This window comes from Numida meleagris, chromosome 7 (genome assembly GCF_002078875.1).
Source record: "Numida meleagris isolate 19003 breed g44 Domestic line chromosome 7, NumMel1.0, whole genome shotgun sequence".
Taxonomy (NCBI): domain Eukaryota; kingdom Metazoa; phylum Chordata; class Aves; order Galliformes; family Numididae; genus Numida; species Numida meleagris.
This window is the reverse complement of record NC_034415.1, coordinates 28,442,880-28,458,389: the sequence shown is the minus strand read 5'-3', so window position 1 is coordinate 28,458,389 and position 15,510 is coordinate 28,442,880. Positions and strand designations below refer to the sequence as shown.

The window sequence follows — 15,510 nt, the reverse complement described above, 5'->3', positions numbered from 1 at the left end:
AAGCTCCTTATTGTTCATTTTCTTTTCACTGTCCCTCTCGTGCACATTTGTGGAAAACCAAAGACTTTTTTTTTGCTTATTGTTTATTGCAGCGTTAGCCTGAAGGCTTTCAGCTATTAAGTAATAGTTCCTCCTCGCTACATCTACCTCTGTTAAAAACACTTAGCCTCTGTTTCTGGCTGCTTTAGTACTGCGGCACTTGCCTTTCTGTAAATCATCCTCCTGTCTGCGGCTTCCCATAGCACCTCCTGGGAACTCCTTCGCAAGCAAATGTCTGTGTACAAATTATCTCATCAGCAGCAGAAACGATCTGTTGTGGAACAAGTGTGTTTTCAAATGTAGGTGGTGGTTTGCATGAGACAACAAAAAATCACAATGCAGCTTGCATCGGGCGGAGAGAGACATAGTGCTGTCTTTGGGAGCAGTGCCTCTAACTTTCTAGACCCAGAAGCACCTTTTTTTCTGGTTCATGCTGTGCAGAAAGACCATCTGGAGACCTTGGGGAAGGAGTGCCATGTTAGTGTTAGCAGGTAGCATTGCTACAGGTACCTTATGCACATGCTGGGAGGAAGGAGGTGGAGAGGAAAAACTGAAGGTGAATGTTTCTTCCCGTTGGTGACTTTTGCTGCGCTGGGGGAGGTTCTCCTGGAGTCATGTTCTGCCTGAAGGGTACAGCAAGTGCCACCTGGGTGTTCTTCTTTGTTGGTAACATGTGTTTTGTTCTGGGTTTCTGTACTTTGCTGATTGCAGCCAGGTGTTCCCCAGCCCAGCTGGGCTGAGCAGTGGGCAGAAAGGTGCCTTACTGCTGGGGTCATGGGGAGAGCAGCAGGCGAAGAGGTTGGGAATGTGTGTTCACTGGCCACGGAGAAGAAAGGTTCCTCAGAGGTTTTGCCAAAGTGACTTAATCTGGAGCCTTCTTGGTAAGACAAGAAGTGGTCTGGGCTCAGAGCTGAAGCCTACTGATTTTTTTTCTCATTGCTCCATTCCTGTTCTGCTTTACCATGTGTGGTGAATTGTAAGGATGTTTTTGCACTGTGATGTGTGGGACCACGCAGCTGCAACTGGCACTTCCCCTGCTCCAGGAGCACCTGCCCCTCCACGGCGATGTCTGTGCTTTCTATCACAGCTTTTTATGGTGTTGTGCTGGAGCTTTGTATACAGAAGAGCTTCAGCTGAGTCACCATCTTTAATCCTGAGGTTGTTTTTGTACCACCGGACTACAAGGGGAGGAACAGCTGGCTTTACCCACAGCGTCCCAGAGCTGCCTTGTTAGCTGTTATTTTGGGTTATATCAAATAAAAACTGGATGTTAAGAGAAATCTCTGCTCCAAAGAGCGCTCAGCACTGCACAGGCTGCCAAGGGGTGGGGGGTCACCATCCCTGGGGATGTCCCAGAGCCGTGGGGATGTGGCACTGAGGGATGTGGGCAGTGGGCATGAGGGGGTGGGCTGGGGGGGGGATTGGGGATCTCAGAGGGCTTTTCCAGCCTGAATGATTCTGTGGTTCTATCTTCTCCATCTAGAATGGCGTGTGGTATTCTAACCTTGGCATTACCATTACAGCAAGATGATTTTAGCTTAAAAAAAGATGAGCAAAGAATGCAGAGAGGGGTCAGAGCCTTCGAAGGCCAAATTACTCTTGCTGCTGATAGCAGAACCAAAGTTTGCTGTGAAATTGCATGGTTTCGTAAGTACATTATAGAAAGAATGTTTATTGGTTTGTAGATGTCTTTGTTGGTGGTTTTGCTCTGTTCAGAAGGATGAAGATAGCTGGTAATGTTTTGTTTGCTTTTGTTTATAGCTTGTTTTGAATGGTGAGCCCTTAAGACTGAGCTTTAAAATTATCTTCTCACCACATTAAAAAAAAAAGAAAAGAAAAAAAAAAGAGAAAAAAGCAAACCATCAAAAAACACTTACTAAAGTGCAAAGCCACCGCAGGAAGCCTGTGAGCACCAGAAATCTTTGTGACTAAAACTATCTGGGGAGTTCTTGCCATGTGCAGTGTAGATGTTGACCAAATATCTAAAACTGTTGAAGCCTTTATTAGTGATTTAATTGCAGTTGATTAGTGACACTTCTTTTTGACCCAGTGACAATGCAAGGGGATGCTGGTGGGTTAGCTCGTTCTGAGGGCTGCTGCGATCGACTTGAGGTTGCTCCTTGCCACCAGGAATTCCTGCTGCCAATTTCTGCTGCTCTGGAGGTGCTTTTGGGCATATTGTAGGATGACGCTGGGCAAATCCATCCTCTAGGTAAGGAACTTTCACTGTGGCAAATCCCCTTCAGCCAAGAGGGCAGGTGTCCTCCATGCACGCGGCGGGTGGATACGGAGAGCACAGGGCCCAGGGGCTGGTGCCCCTTGGTGCCCCCAAGTGCAGTCCGAGCACAGGGCAGGAGGAAGCAAGGGGCGGAGAGAATGGGGACGAGGGGCTCCATTTTGTGACTTGAAAATGAAAAAGGTTAAGAACGTCTGTAGCTGCTCTCAAGGAAGTGGCTATGGGGCTGACCGCAAGAGAAGTGACCCAGCGTGGTTCCTGCGCTGGGAGCTTCGCTCGAGCGGGCTGCGAGCAGCCGGGGGCAGTCGGCCAAGGGCAGCTCTGCAGTAGCTTTGTGGTCACCGGCAAGTCCCAGCCCCTTTGCATGCTTTACATACTCACAGACCAGAAAGCTGCAGCATGTGTGAAGCCTGCTTACTCATCCCCTTGGTGTTTGGAGAAACTGCTGCTAATTCTGCCTTGTGTTAGGCAGCCAAGTTGCAGACCCGTGCTGGTTGCTAGTGTAGGCGCTGATTGCCTTGGTAAGTCATTTAATTTCTCCTCTTTTGGCTTGCAGGAGTGGCACGCTGGTAGTTTTCAAATGCTGTTCAACCAGTCCTACCTTTGCTAGGCATCAGCTGTTCACTTGTTTTGGTTTGCTTCTTACTAGAGATCTAAGGCAGGATCGGAAGTCCGGCTTCCGCCATTGTAAATCGAAGGTTTCTGTCTTTAAAAACAAACAAAATGTCATATTCCCGTGTCGGGGAGCACCAGGGGATCACAGAGATGGCCTCGAAGGGATGTATCATCTCTTTATTATGCTAAAGGAGGTGTAGTGCTTTTGTGAAAATGAGATGCAAGCAGTCACCTCCCGGGTACGTGCGAAGTCTAAATAATTACCCAGCGGAAGAGTGGCACTGTGGAATGGCTGAGTGCCAGCATGGTGTGTCTGGGTCCTGTGGCTTATCTCCTCTTGAACAGCTGAAATTAGGGAATGAATAAAGTGGAGATGGATGGACTGTGGCATGTAGGTGCCTGGTGAGTCCTCAGGTGCCAGCTGTCCTCTTGCATGTTTCAGCATGGTGCAGTCTATGGGACTTCAAGGCTCAGGAGCAGCACAAAGTGATGATGACCTCTTGATCCCGTCCAGATAAAGAGGGGAGCTGTTTCAGATACAGAGCTTCCTCTAGAAGATGATGGACAACCCAAGTGCTTCACCTCAATTCTGGTGGCTGCGTGGGAATGCTGCTGGTTGCTCCCATATCAATATTCCGGAGCAAAGGGGCTCTGGATTGCCAGGGTGCTTTCTGCAGGAAGCAGGGAGGTGCTGAAGTTCTATAAAAGTCCCAGCACATTGTTGGAGATTGAATCCCCCCCGTACGTTTAGGATGCCCTGACATCCACAGCAGAGAGCTGCACGATGACCTTGGCCCCTTGTAGCCTTTCTGCTGGCCGAGAGGGAATGCAGCACGTGGTTTGGGGGCTTTTTCTTCCATTCTTTCAGTGTTCATTTCCACTCCCACCCTTCTGGTGGGTCTGTGCAACACCTACAGCGTTTTTCCTCTGCGGCACACCCTTACCACTTCCACATCCAAGAAAACAGGGATTTGGAGATCTTTGCCACACCGACTGATTTTCTTGCAAGCATTTCCATGCATCAGAACTGAACTTCAGGAAACCCCTTCAATCAGTGCTGTGCCACCAGGAAGAGGCCGAGTTTCCTGAAGATGTGCTTCATTGCTAGGAAGATGGCGGGGCTCCTTGCCAGACTGCTTCTATCACCTCTGAGAGGCACAGACAGAGGGACAGCAGTGAGCAGCATAGCAGGAAGCGTAGAATAGGAAAGGGATCATTAATATCATTCCGCAGGCAGGAATAAAAACAAGCTGTCCATCCTCTTTAAGCCTGGAATCCCCCTCCAGTTCCATTAGCATCAATCTTAGTAATAAAGCTCTTTTTTTTTTTTTTTTAAGTGATTGGTTTATGGGGAAAAAAAAAAAAGAACTTTTATCTAGTTTGTGTGTAGAAAGTTTGGAAGTGTTGGCTACACAATATTGACACAAAACTCATGGCATTGCGTAGTAGGTTTCCAAAATGGGTCAAAACTTGATACACAAATATATTTACCTTGAAGGATTTCCTTCCAGCACTTGAAGGGAGCTTATCAACAGCAGGGAGACTGATTTTTTTAACACGGTCTAATAGTGATAGGACAAGGGGTATAGCTTTAAACTAAAATAGGGGATTGAGGTTAGATGTTAGGAGGAAATTCTTTGCCCAGAGGGTGGTGACGCTGCCCTGAGAAGCTGTGGGTGCCCCGTCCCTGGAGGTGACCAAAGCCAGGTTGGATGGGATCCCGGGCAGCCTGATATGCTGGTAGGTAACCCTGTCTGCAGCAGGGGCTTGGAACTGGGTGATCTTTATGGTCCCTTCCAGCCTAGGCCGTTCTGTAATTCTATGAAGCTGACACTGGTTTAGTTGAGAGGTGTTTTATATCCTTTTATTGTCAATATTATAACAGATTGTATAATTTAAAGTTGTTACTACACCAGAAACAGTGGATGAGAAAGGATTTAATACATGTCTACAGTTCAGAAGAAGCAAGCTATAAAAATTGCTGGTCGCCATTCCTTCCATACCAGCCCAGCCAGGAGAAGCCCAATGGGAGTCCAAAGGGTTGCTAGGCTGGAAGGAGAGAAAATATGACTTGGTTTACAGCAGCGGCAGTTACAGGACCATAGCAGTGGTAAACTAGCACGCAGCTTTATGGGCGAGCTGAAAATGTTCTTCCCACATACATGACGTCACGAAATTCAGAGAAGTTGTTGAAATTGAGTTGGAAAAGCACAGGAAATGAGCACGGCTGGTTCTCAGTGTGATGGTGAATTGAGTGGGCTCATGAAGCGCTCGGTCTGGTCTGAAGGAGTTATGATGTGAACACGATAGGAGTCTGCATCCTCTGTTCAGAGGCAGATGGCCGAAAATGGAAATACAGAACATCTGGTAATGTCAGTGTGCGTATAGGGAAGGCTGGATGATGTACCCGATGATGGGCACCTTGTTTTTTCAGTTCTAAGAACTTTGCTGTGCGTTAACGTTAACTATTTTTGCTGAAAATTTCCGCCCCGTGCTCTCTCAGCCCGACGCTTAGAACAAAATGTACAACGTACATCAGTCATATCGCAGAATGAATACTGTAGAAAAACCCAAGGGGACTTGGTGGTGTCTGTAGGGCAAAAGGTGGTGAGGGCGGATGCTGCTCGGCAGCGTGATACCCAGATTTGGGATTTTAATGAGCTGCTTGATCATTGCTTGTTGTCCTGCAGTCCTGTCCTTTATCCTTGTAAAGATTGGCGAAGCTGGTTAAGCAGGGCGCCTGGGTTTGTTTGAGATGTGTCATGGAGAGCAATCCAATAGCTTGTGCTGCACGAGCAGGGTGCCCCGCGCTGTACAGCCTGTGCTCTGGTTCTTTATTGATGCGTCGAAAAGAATAATTCAAGAACTTTCCAGCTGACACAAACTATTGTTACTACAAAATGGCACGCTCCGTTCACTTGAGGAAAGCCTACGTATTAGTTTCCGAGCATAAGCAACCATAAACATCCCCTGCAGTGTCCTTTTCATGAAACAAGAAACTAAACGGGCTGCGAGAGAGAAAAAGAGGAAGAATGCGAAAACGGTGCTCGAAGCTGGCTCTGGTTTAGCCAGACGCTATCCGGGATTTTCCTTTCCTTGTATTTTAGGGACTTTTGCCTCGAAACAGGCCTGTTTGCTCCCCGAAACGTGTAGGAAGCAAACCCGAGTTCCTAAGCCCGTCAAGTCTCAGGGCACAGCTTCGCCTCCGCTTGGGTGTGGACGTGAGCTGGGTGGGTAACTTCTCAAAGCCTGTGGAGGTTTGATTTGTTTCCTTTGGGCCGGTCTTATATTTACAAATCTATTGCTAATGTAAGAAGCCGAAGCTGTGGGAATCTATAGCTTTCTTCGAACTCATGTGGGATGAGATTCATTAATGCCCAGTGGAGCTTGGAGCTGGTTTATGTGGTGTCTAACATCTTGAAGTGCTTCCCAGCTGACAGTTTAATCTTCTGTTTCCTTATTCAAGGGAAAAGTTTCTTGTGCATCCTGGTATTTTTGCGGGGCGTGGGCTCTATCAATGGGTACAGAACATGTCAGCTTGGCAGGGCACGCTGCGGCTTTTCCCCATCCATGCCAGCATATGGACATCCTCTTCTGGTCAGGGACAAACTCAAGTAATTATTTCCCTTCTTTTCTTTCCTTGACCTTTGAGGCATACAGAGGTTGGAAGGGGTTATTCAAGTGTTGTGTGTTTGTCTTTTTGCCTTCGAAATGCCAGGAGTATCGGGCTTGAACCGTTCTGATCTACTGAAGAGAACTTGGCTGCGGCAAGCTGTAGGGAGGAACTGGAATTTCTCACCAGATAGCTCCATTTTCCTTTGTCTTAATAGTAGAATAGCCACACCAGAGGCAAGCGAATTTTGAGCAACCTTCTCTGTAGTTCTTGACTTTTCCTCTTTCTGATACCAGCATTTTATGAGGGCCTCATTTGTGTATGAGAAGAAAAGGTTTCTATGGGGTCCAGGTCTGCTCGTTGACCCAGACCAAAGAAACGAGATGCTGGCATTGGGCAGCCGTGGTACTTTTTATGTGCTTGTGCATTGAGAATCACACGTATTGTTGATCCCCGTATGAGAAGAACAAACTGTTGTCCCCTTCTGCTGGTGGGCACACTGAGCTGGGAATTGACAAACCCTGCCGTCCTGCCCTCAAAATAGGGCGTTTCACGAGGGTGGTGAGTATGTGTGCGTGTGCACTGGTCAGCATTTCCAATGGCCAAAGCAACCTTTTGTTGTGGGGATTGCTGGGAGATGGAGCTGCAGGGTGAGACCCACAAACATGGCGTGAGCCAAGTGAAATGAGGGCTGGGGAGGGCTGCTGTCCTAAGCTCACCAGCAGAACACAAGGGAGAGAGTTCGGCAGGGTTGGTGCCTGGGGCTGGGGATGTGATTCTGCACAGAGAAGGAACACGGCCTCCCAATGGAGACTTCTGGGACACGCTGGAGGTCATTTTTGTTAATAGGCGCATTCCTGATGCTGAATACAAGCCTCTCTGGAAGACTCGTCGGTCGACAGCAAGCTAGAAATTGGGCATTGGTTTGTTCTCTTCCTCCTCAAAAGAGCATTGGGATGAAGCAGCGCCTATGGCTCTTTTGTGTTCTGGGAATCGCTGCCGTGATTGGGAAGGAGCACGAGCTATTAAGCAAACCCAAAGAACGCTGTGTTGAAAAGCAGCAGTTCAGATTTATGAATCTGCAAGAAGGCAGCGGTTTTACGTTTCCCTTCACATTTTAAAACCTCCAGGCAATCTTTTTAATGTTATGCCCACACAGGCATTAAAATACATTGGGTTTCAATTGTCAGATACGCCGTTTAAAAGGGAGCATTTGCAGTTAGATTACAGCTCCGTTCTTAACCTTTTGCATTTAAATTTTCTGGTGCTGTGCAGAAATAATTACCAGCTTGTTTGCGTGTTCCAGTAATCACACTCTCAATTACTACTTCTCCATATCATTGCTGAGAGAATGTGCATGGAACCTCACATTTAGCATAAAAATGGCACGGACAGCTTGATATCTCCCCAGTTCGCTTCAGGCGGTAGCGATGAGCTGTAAGTTAGGGTGGGAGTAGTTTTGTGAACCAGCTCCAGAATACTGAGGTTGTTTGTGGTATTAGAAAAGGCTTAGAAACTGTAGGCTGTTGGAAGGTGTTCCTGCTGCCTGAGGCACAGGGGTTACTGCAGCGTCCCATGTGAGCAAGGCTCCTCCAGGAGCAGCACTAGCCTTGCTCTGATGCTTACTTTCCTCTGCCGCCTGGCCGGGGCTCTGCATCTTCCACAGGGCAAAGGAGAGTAAAAAGATAAAGGACAAAACCTGGTACTCTGGAAGGAGGGACCGGGGAAGAATTAGAGTTGCCCGTATTCAGTTAAAAATAGGAAGATGGAAGTGACTTGTCAAGCCGTGAAGCAAAGGGAAGAATATTCCTTTGAGTCACAGCTGAGGGCTGCCGTGGGGATGGCACCAAACAGATTGCTGATGCTCTGAAAATATGAAAAGATTCTGAAGTGGTTGAGGCTTTCCCCCTGGGTTTGTTTGCCTCTCAGCCTGCGCATCCAAAGAGGCAAAAGAAGTGAGCAGGTTTACATAGGCTGCAGAATGCACCCCTAGGTGCTCACCCTGCCTGCACTCTATTAATGGAAAGATCCGACTGAATTGATGGCAAGTGGCCTTTTATCAGCCTGACCGTATATTTGGTGCCTCAAATACTGTGCAAACTAATTCTTGACTTTTTTTTTCCCAGCTAGACACAAGTTACTCGTGGAGAGCGTGAAGATATTCTGTTTCAGCTGAGTAGAGGATCAGACAGACACATAAATGCAGGTGTGCCGGGTTCCGAGGATGGGCTTGGTTTGGTTTTCGCTGGGAGGATTATGTTTGCAAACTGCAGAATTGGTGGTTTGGGCTTTTGTTACTAATTGAGCTAAAGATTAGTAAAAAGTGGAACACAGACCCCATAATAGCTGAAGTCTGTGGTCATCCGGCTCCTTTCTGCTCTTTCTATTTAAGCACCAGACACAAAATGCCACGCGCCTTTCCTTTCGAGTCACAGCTCCCTTGGATCCTTCTTGGCAGTGTGAAAGAGATGCCATTAAACCCCCTTAGTGCTACTTTTACCTACTGGGGGGAGAGAAATAACAGTAAAAGCAGCTCTCCAAGTAAAGCCCGTTTCACCGTGATATATCAAGTGTACTAAAAAAAAACCAAGAAAGGATGAGGGGGGAGAAAGCCCGCAGAAATATTTGCATGTTAAAGTAGATTGTAAAAACAGAAGCTAACTTTTTTTTTTTAAGGGTAATGTTCATTGTACTGTTTATATTAGCCAGGCTGGAGTATGCAGTAATTGTTTTTCGGCCAGTTAGGTGCTTAAGGATGTGAAAGTTATTCCTGCTTTACAGTAAGAAAATAAACCTGTCAGAATAGTTGTGGAACCACCAGAACTTAAGCTGTTACCAGAAACGGAATAACCACTGAGATTTCTTGCTTCACTTTTCCCCTCATTCATGAAAGGTGCTGGGTTTGAATAATCAGGTTACCGATATGAGAAGCTTGAGAAATGCTGTGCCTACCCCATCACAGTACCCACCAGCTCCAGATTTGTGTCCTGACAAGGATTTTCACAAGAAATAAGGATGAACCGAAACTTAGAGCCAAACTTAGCTCTAAATTCTTTGCCTTCGAGCAATCTCTAATTTTATCTAAGAATTGCATTTTATTTATTCTGGGACCTAAGTGGTCTATTTTTAGTCAGGTTTTTTCTTTCCTTTTGCCTTTTTTTAATATGGAGTACTCACTACTGAGCTAAGAACTAGAAGCATGGAACCAAATCGATCACACTCTCCTTCATCATGTTTTCTTTAACTACTTTTCCTCTAATTTCAGTATCTAAACGTAAAAGAAGATTGCAAAGCCATGGCTTTCTGTGCAAAAATGAGGAGCACAAAGAAGAACGAAGTAAACCTGGAAGCTCAGCATCAAGGCTTAGAAATACTTTTCTACCTGCAAGATAAAAGCCCCATTTGTTACACCAGTGGCGAGTTTACCTCGGAGGAGCTGTGCATTGAAGCTGCCCAGAAGTGCTGTGAGTATATGGATTTTGTGTGAGTTTTCAATGACAAGGCCTGACTTGTGATTACAAGTGATACGTCCTTCTCTGAGCATAAGTCAGTGATCATAGGAAAAACGTGCATGGTATATTGTTTAGGATGGAAATCTTTGCCAGGGGCTGCTCTGGCAGTTAATAAGCTGTTTAGAGTGGAAGAAATGCAAGAGACTTTCCTGAGATTCACGTAACATGATGATCTCCCAGCCTGGTTTCTGGCAGATAGCAGTATTTTTTCATTTTAGTGGGATGGAATCAGGCTTCTCTTAGAAGGACACTGTATACAAATAAGTTACATAAAGATGTTTTCACCTATGACACTAGTTGGTAAGCCTGTCAAGGTCTGTTCCATGTTATTTTGGAGAGGGCTAATGAGAGAAAATATGCCCATTTGCTTCTTTCTCAGTTTTAATTTTCTCTTTTGTTGCCTGACACTCCTTTGTAGAGTTACAATATCTAGACTATTAATAACTCACCAGTAAGGTCTACTGAACTTTGTATAATTGTGGTCATACAGAAATGCATAATGAAAATATCTTGCTTTGTCACCGTGTTCCTTGACCCAGCAAAATAATATTTAATTACTCAATTGGAATCAGCAGGTTTAATCTATGTTTAAACCTTATGAGTCTAGGTTCCAGTGTGCTTTTATATTTACAGTTCTGACGTTCTTTGTGTCATTCCTCCTCTCCCTCAGTCCAAATGTTCTATTCCCCAAGCTTCCTGGAACACTCAATACTATTCAGTGTTACAGGAGTGGTAAAGCTGGCCGTACAAACAGGCTAACTGCCTGCTTCTGGGCTTCCAGTATTTTCCTTTCCCATATCATCTTGGTTCTTCTGACATTGAGTATCCTCCAGTTCATTTGCCTAGTTACTTCTCCATTCCAAAGAGAGGTATGATGGGAATCTGTAGGACAGATCTCATCAAATAAGTACTCATGTAGCTTTTGAATAGTTTTAATGAAAATGAGGAGTGCTTAAGGCACACCTGTTTGTGTCAGCATGTGAGAGCTATGAGCTGCTGCTGTTTATAGAGCTGTGATCCCAAAGACTGTGCAATTGCTGCCAGTAATTTCTGTTAGAAATTTAAAACCTTTCAAGAAGTGACTTTGGGTGAGCTTTCCTTATGGGAACTTCCATCTACCTCCTCTTGGCCTTTGCTAAATCCATGGCAGATGCTGTGAGGTGCAGAAGTTTTACCTGTTTCAGCAAGCTGGCGTTGCTGGTCGCTGCTGTAAGTCACAGCTTGGGTAGTTACAGCTCTGCTGGCATCTGCCTGCTGCTGGTTGGCCTCCAGAAAGCTGTGGCTGCCCAGCCCCACCTGCTGTCAGCTTTGCCATTAGGTTATTCAGGTTTGGCTTCCTTGTCGTCTTTGATTTTTGCATTCTCTCTCCCCAGTTTGAAGCAGAAATGGTTTCACTGAGTTCTGTAGGACTCTGCAGTTCAGAAAGGCACTTAGGCACAGGCATGGAGCAGAGCTGCTTGCCCAGACAGGGCTTTTGCAAAAAGGTACTGCCTCCTACTGAACAGCAAACAGAAGCAAGGAATTGAAACAGCCGTACCTCTGTAAGGAAACCATAGCCTGCTTCTCTCCGGGGTGATGTAAATGCAAAAATTAACCTACCAGTTAAAAGTCTGTTCCTTGTTGGAAAACCCTCTGCTGAATTAGCAGCGAGTGGAAAAACGACACGTTATGCATTGTGCCTCTTTGCTGATGAATATTTCCCTTGAACCTTCTCTTTCAACAATGGGAGCAGAATTTATTAATCAAGTAAAACTGAGAACAAAGTTGTAGTTTTCTTGAAACACCCATTTCTGTGGTCTGGAAAAGGTGAAGATTTTTTAGTCTGCTTCTCTTCAAGTTTGGACCTTTGGCAAAATCACAGCTTCAGAGCAAGTTCCGTGTTAGAAATAGCTGAAATGTCAGACTGCTTAATACAGGATAAAACCAGTGGAGTCAACCAGCACACAGGTTGCACTTTCCCTTTAGTCATGTCTTTCTAATGCTTGTTTTAATCTCATCCTAGTGTCAGTTTCTTTCTATGGTACAGATTGCACGATCAGATCGTCGCCTTGTGCATTTGTATTTTTGGAGCGTGCATATATTTGGTAGCCTTGTGAATTCACATGCTTCTTGACTTTCCTCTGACAGCTATATCTCCTCTGTGCCATAATCTCTTTGCACTGTTTGATGAGAACAGAAGGCTCTGGTATGCACCGAACCAGGTCTTTAAGATAGACGAGAAAACATCGCATCGGCTCTACTATCGAATGAGGTAAGTGCAAAACAGCTGAAAAATGGCTCCTTGGGAGCCATGGGTTTTTCTTAACAACACGTAGATGCTCTTACTCATACTACTGAACTCACTGAAGAAGCTAAAAAGGAAAACCAAAAGCGGCAGCTTGCCCTTCACGCCACAGATAAAATGTTAACAGGAAAAGCTTAAAATGTCTCCTGATTTTTTTTTTTTCATCTTTGCTATGTAACCTTGAAAACACACCAGAAGTTGGAAACCACGAGAACTCATATTCACGAAGCTGTAGGTGACTGAACTATCTAAAAGCCAAACGGGAAAAGAAAAGGCTCAGAAGTGTTGTTTTATCATGTTAGGATTCTGCACGTTTCAGTTTCCATTTGAAGGAATCATAGTGAACCGTACTCCTGCTGAAGTCAATGGGAATTTTGCCATTAGCTTGAAAGGAGAAAGCAGCATGCTATCACTTTTGATATTCTCCTGTAGGACAGTAGGGGAATCCATGTGGCCTAACGGAGGGTGGCAATTACTAGGCTGCAGAAAGCACCAGAAAACCCAAACCCTTTTCGATGGGATCTTTGTCCTTCATGCATGCCATCAGGTTGAACTTCAGGGGTTAATCTGAAAGTATAACACATACCTCACTGAGATGTGTGGGGCAGAAATGGCATTCTAGCCCTCACCTACTGGAAAGTGAAAGCAGCAGCATGACAGCTGTTGAACGCTGGCATGTGCTCTAGCAAAAGGAAAGCTGTCCTTCCTTTCTGGTATTATTTTAATATACTGTTTTGTTAGAAATCCAATTCTGCGATTATTACGCTGCCTTTTCTTTTCTCTTTTTATTCTGACTTTTCCTTGTTACATCACTGTGAGCTTTAAGTGCGTGACGTAGGCAAGAAATACAATAAGCCTTTCTGCCAGGAATAATTAGCCTAGAAACTTTGCCCATCTTCCTAAAGCAAGTCCACTGGTCATCGTATTTTCGTCTGTTCTTTGAGGTACAACAGTAAGAAAATAAGTTTTTATCTAGTATCCCTTCTTTGCCATAAATTGCAATACTTGGATACGCGATCGGTTTGGGCTTTAGAGAAAAACATTTTTTAAGATAAAGTGCTGACACAGCTGTGTACATTTTAATGTCATTTTTCTGGTAGTCTGTAGTTAAGACAGCATGACTGGAACTTGTGCATGCTGATGAGAGCACGTGTAACGCTCAGGCTGTGCATCCAAACTGTTCTCTAGGCTTGCTGGGGGATAACAACCCCTCTCCTGGTGCAGAGGGCTTTGTAAATGGGATCTTTTCACTCTAAGGTCTTCCACTGCCAATTGCCAGCTGTGCTAGACCAGAATTGTTATTGTTGGATGTATTGTTACAGGAAAAAATTACCCACGGTTAACAAAAAGATGTTTGCTTTTCAAATAATGATGGTCCTGATACCTACATTTAAAAGAGGAAGAGGATACTAGAGGATACTATAGTCTTTTCTTTTTCTGTACCACTGTCTATGAGCAGCATTAATGACTTAATCTCAGCTAATCTTGGATTTAAACAGCTATGATTAAGTTTGGCAGATAAACAGCACACAATAATGGAGTTGAGTGACTCTAAAGAAAGCTGGGAGGACTCGAATGGCCTCTTACAGAGCATTAAGTGCCCCTTCTTGCTTTAAGAGCAGTCAGATTAACAGTACTCTGATAATAAAAAAGATTCTTGGTATGATCTGGGCCTGGGATGTTTTCCCTGGTACAGAAATTTTTGATGCGTTCTGCTTCGTTGATTTAGCCAAGTCCTGTTAATATTATATATATATATATATATAAAGTGAAGGTATGTGACTCAGCGTTTTGAAATGCTTTTAGATGTTAGATTTGTCTTCTGATGCTGAAAGCTTGACGTTTGGTTTCTGATTGTGTGGACTTCCCACCCTCCTCTCCCCATTAAATCTGTGCCCACTGATAACGCTTTTCATTAGGTTTTAAAAGGACTTTGCTTTTTCACTAGAATCTTTGCAACAAGCCCCATACTTCTTTCACTTGCATCAAGTGAAAAAGGAGTCTACAACAAAAGAAACCACAGTGTTTTGTAACATCCTGCCTCATTAGCACACAGGGCTGATGGGGGAGTTTAACTATCTCGTAGCTGGATGTTGTTTAAGCCAGTGGTAGCAGCGTTTCATGGCATGCCAAAGGGACCTAAGGCACATGTTTTTGGAAATGTGGGAAAGAAGAGCCCTCAGAGTCACTGTAGCAGAAGGAGAAGAGCATTCCTTGGCCAGACTGAACTGATCTCAGATCTCCTTTCCAGGTCTTCTGCAGGGCTTCTGAATTTGGAAGCTTGTGCTCCCATTTCTGATTGTGAAAGTGGAATAATAGTCCTCTTTCTCTCTTTTTCAAGGCAGAGACTCCCCTGCTTTGTTTAAGAATTTGAGTTATTAATTATCTTCCATCTTATAAAGAAGCATTTGAAAACAAACTGATTTCCTGGAGGCAGAGATTTGTTTTCCTTTGCTTTCTGAGCTTGAACCAAAGGATTTCTGCTGTGCCTTACTCTCCTTGTTGGGAGTTACAGGCATAGTTGTGTGCTGGTGTTCCTGCCCATGCTATATGTGTGTGCTTCTGTGGGACTGAAGAAGGCTCATCAAAAGGAGGGAAAGAACAAAAACGCAATACTGTGTCTTTAAGAGTAGTTTAATCCATGATACTTCATTTGATTGGCCAACTTCCTATGTAGATAACGTGATGAGCAACTTATTCCACTTATTCATCATTTTCTGCCTCAAACCTTAGGGCTTTTTTTCTTACTCCCTTTTTGTTAATTCTCCTTCGAAGTGCAGTTATTGCCACTCATCTTTGTCTTCTTCCTATGTTAAGCTTCTTGGTCGCACATTTAGGCCGACTTTGAAAGCTTTGGGAGCTTTCAAAGTCGGTAGTGGTAAAATGATATGAAGCTGGCTGTGGTCACTGTTCTGACTGCTGCTGAGTACTTCTCTGGAGTGAGACTGGCATATTCTTACTGAAATCCTTCCTTCTTAGAGCTGAGGAATCTGCTCAGCTGTGCCCTTCTGATTGGACGTACGTCACCATCGTGCACAAGGCATGAACTCTCCTAACAGCGCATGGATTCAAACCAGATTTAACTAAAGTTCACTTGATTTAATATCTTAATAGAACCCAGAGGAAAGCAAATTTCTGGGGTAATTTAGGCAAAGAGTTTTCAACAGCCTCTGACAAAGGCTTGATCTCAACAGTTTCATTAATTGATCTC

At 44.8% G+C, this 15,510-nt stretch overlaps 1 protein-coding gene across 2 annotated transcripts in view; it reads left to right on the top strand.

Moving 5' to 3' along the window:
• JAK1 (Janus kinase 1) overlaps window positions 1-15,510 on the top strand; it is a 52,615-nt gene that overhangs the window by 19,044 nt on the left and 18,061 nt on the right. The window contains exons 2-4 of one of the 2 annotated variants that reach the window (XM_021404018.1): window positions 8,630-8,709; window positions 9,769-9,967; window positions 12,143-12,266. In XM_021404018.1, coding sequence (XP_021259693.1) covers window positions 8,704-8,709; window positions 9,769-9,967; window positions 12,143-12,266 — 329 coding nt within the window. In that variant the 5' untranslated portion in view covers window positions 8,630-8,703. The remainder of the gene's footprint in view (window positions 1-8,629; window positions 8,710-9,768; window positions 9,968-12,142; window positions 12,267-15,510) is intronic. The other variant, XM_021404016.1, reaches the window with a different exon arrangement.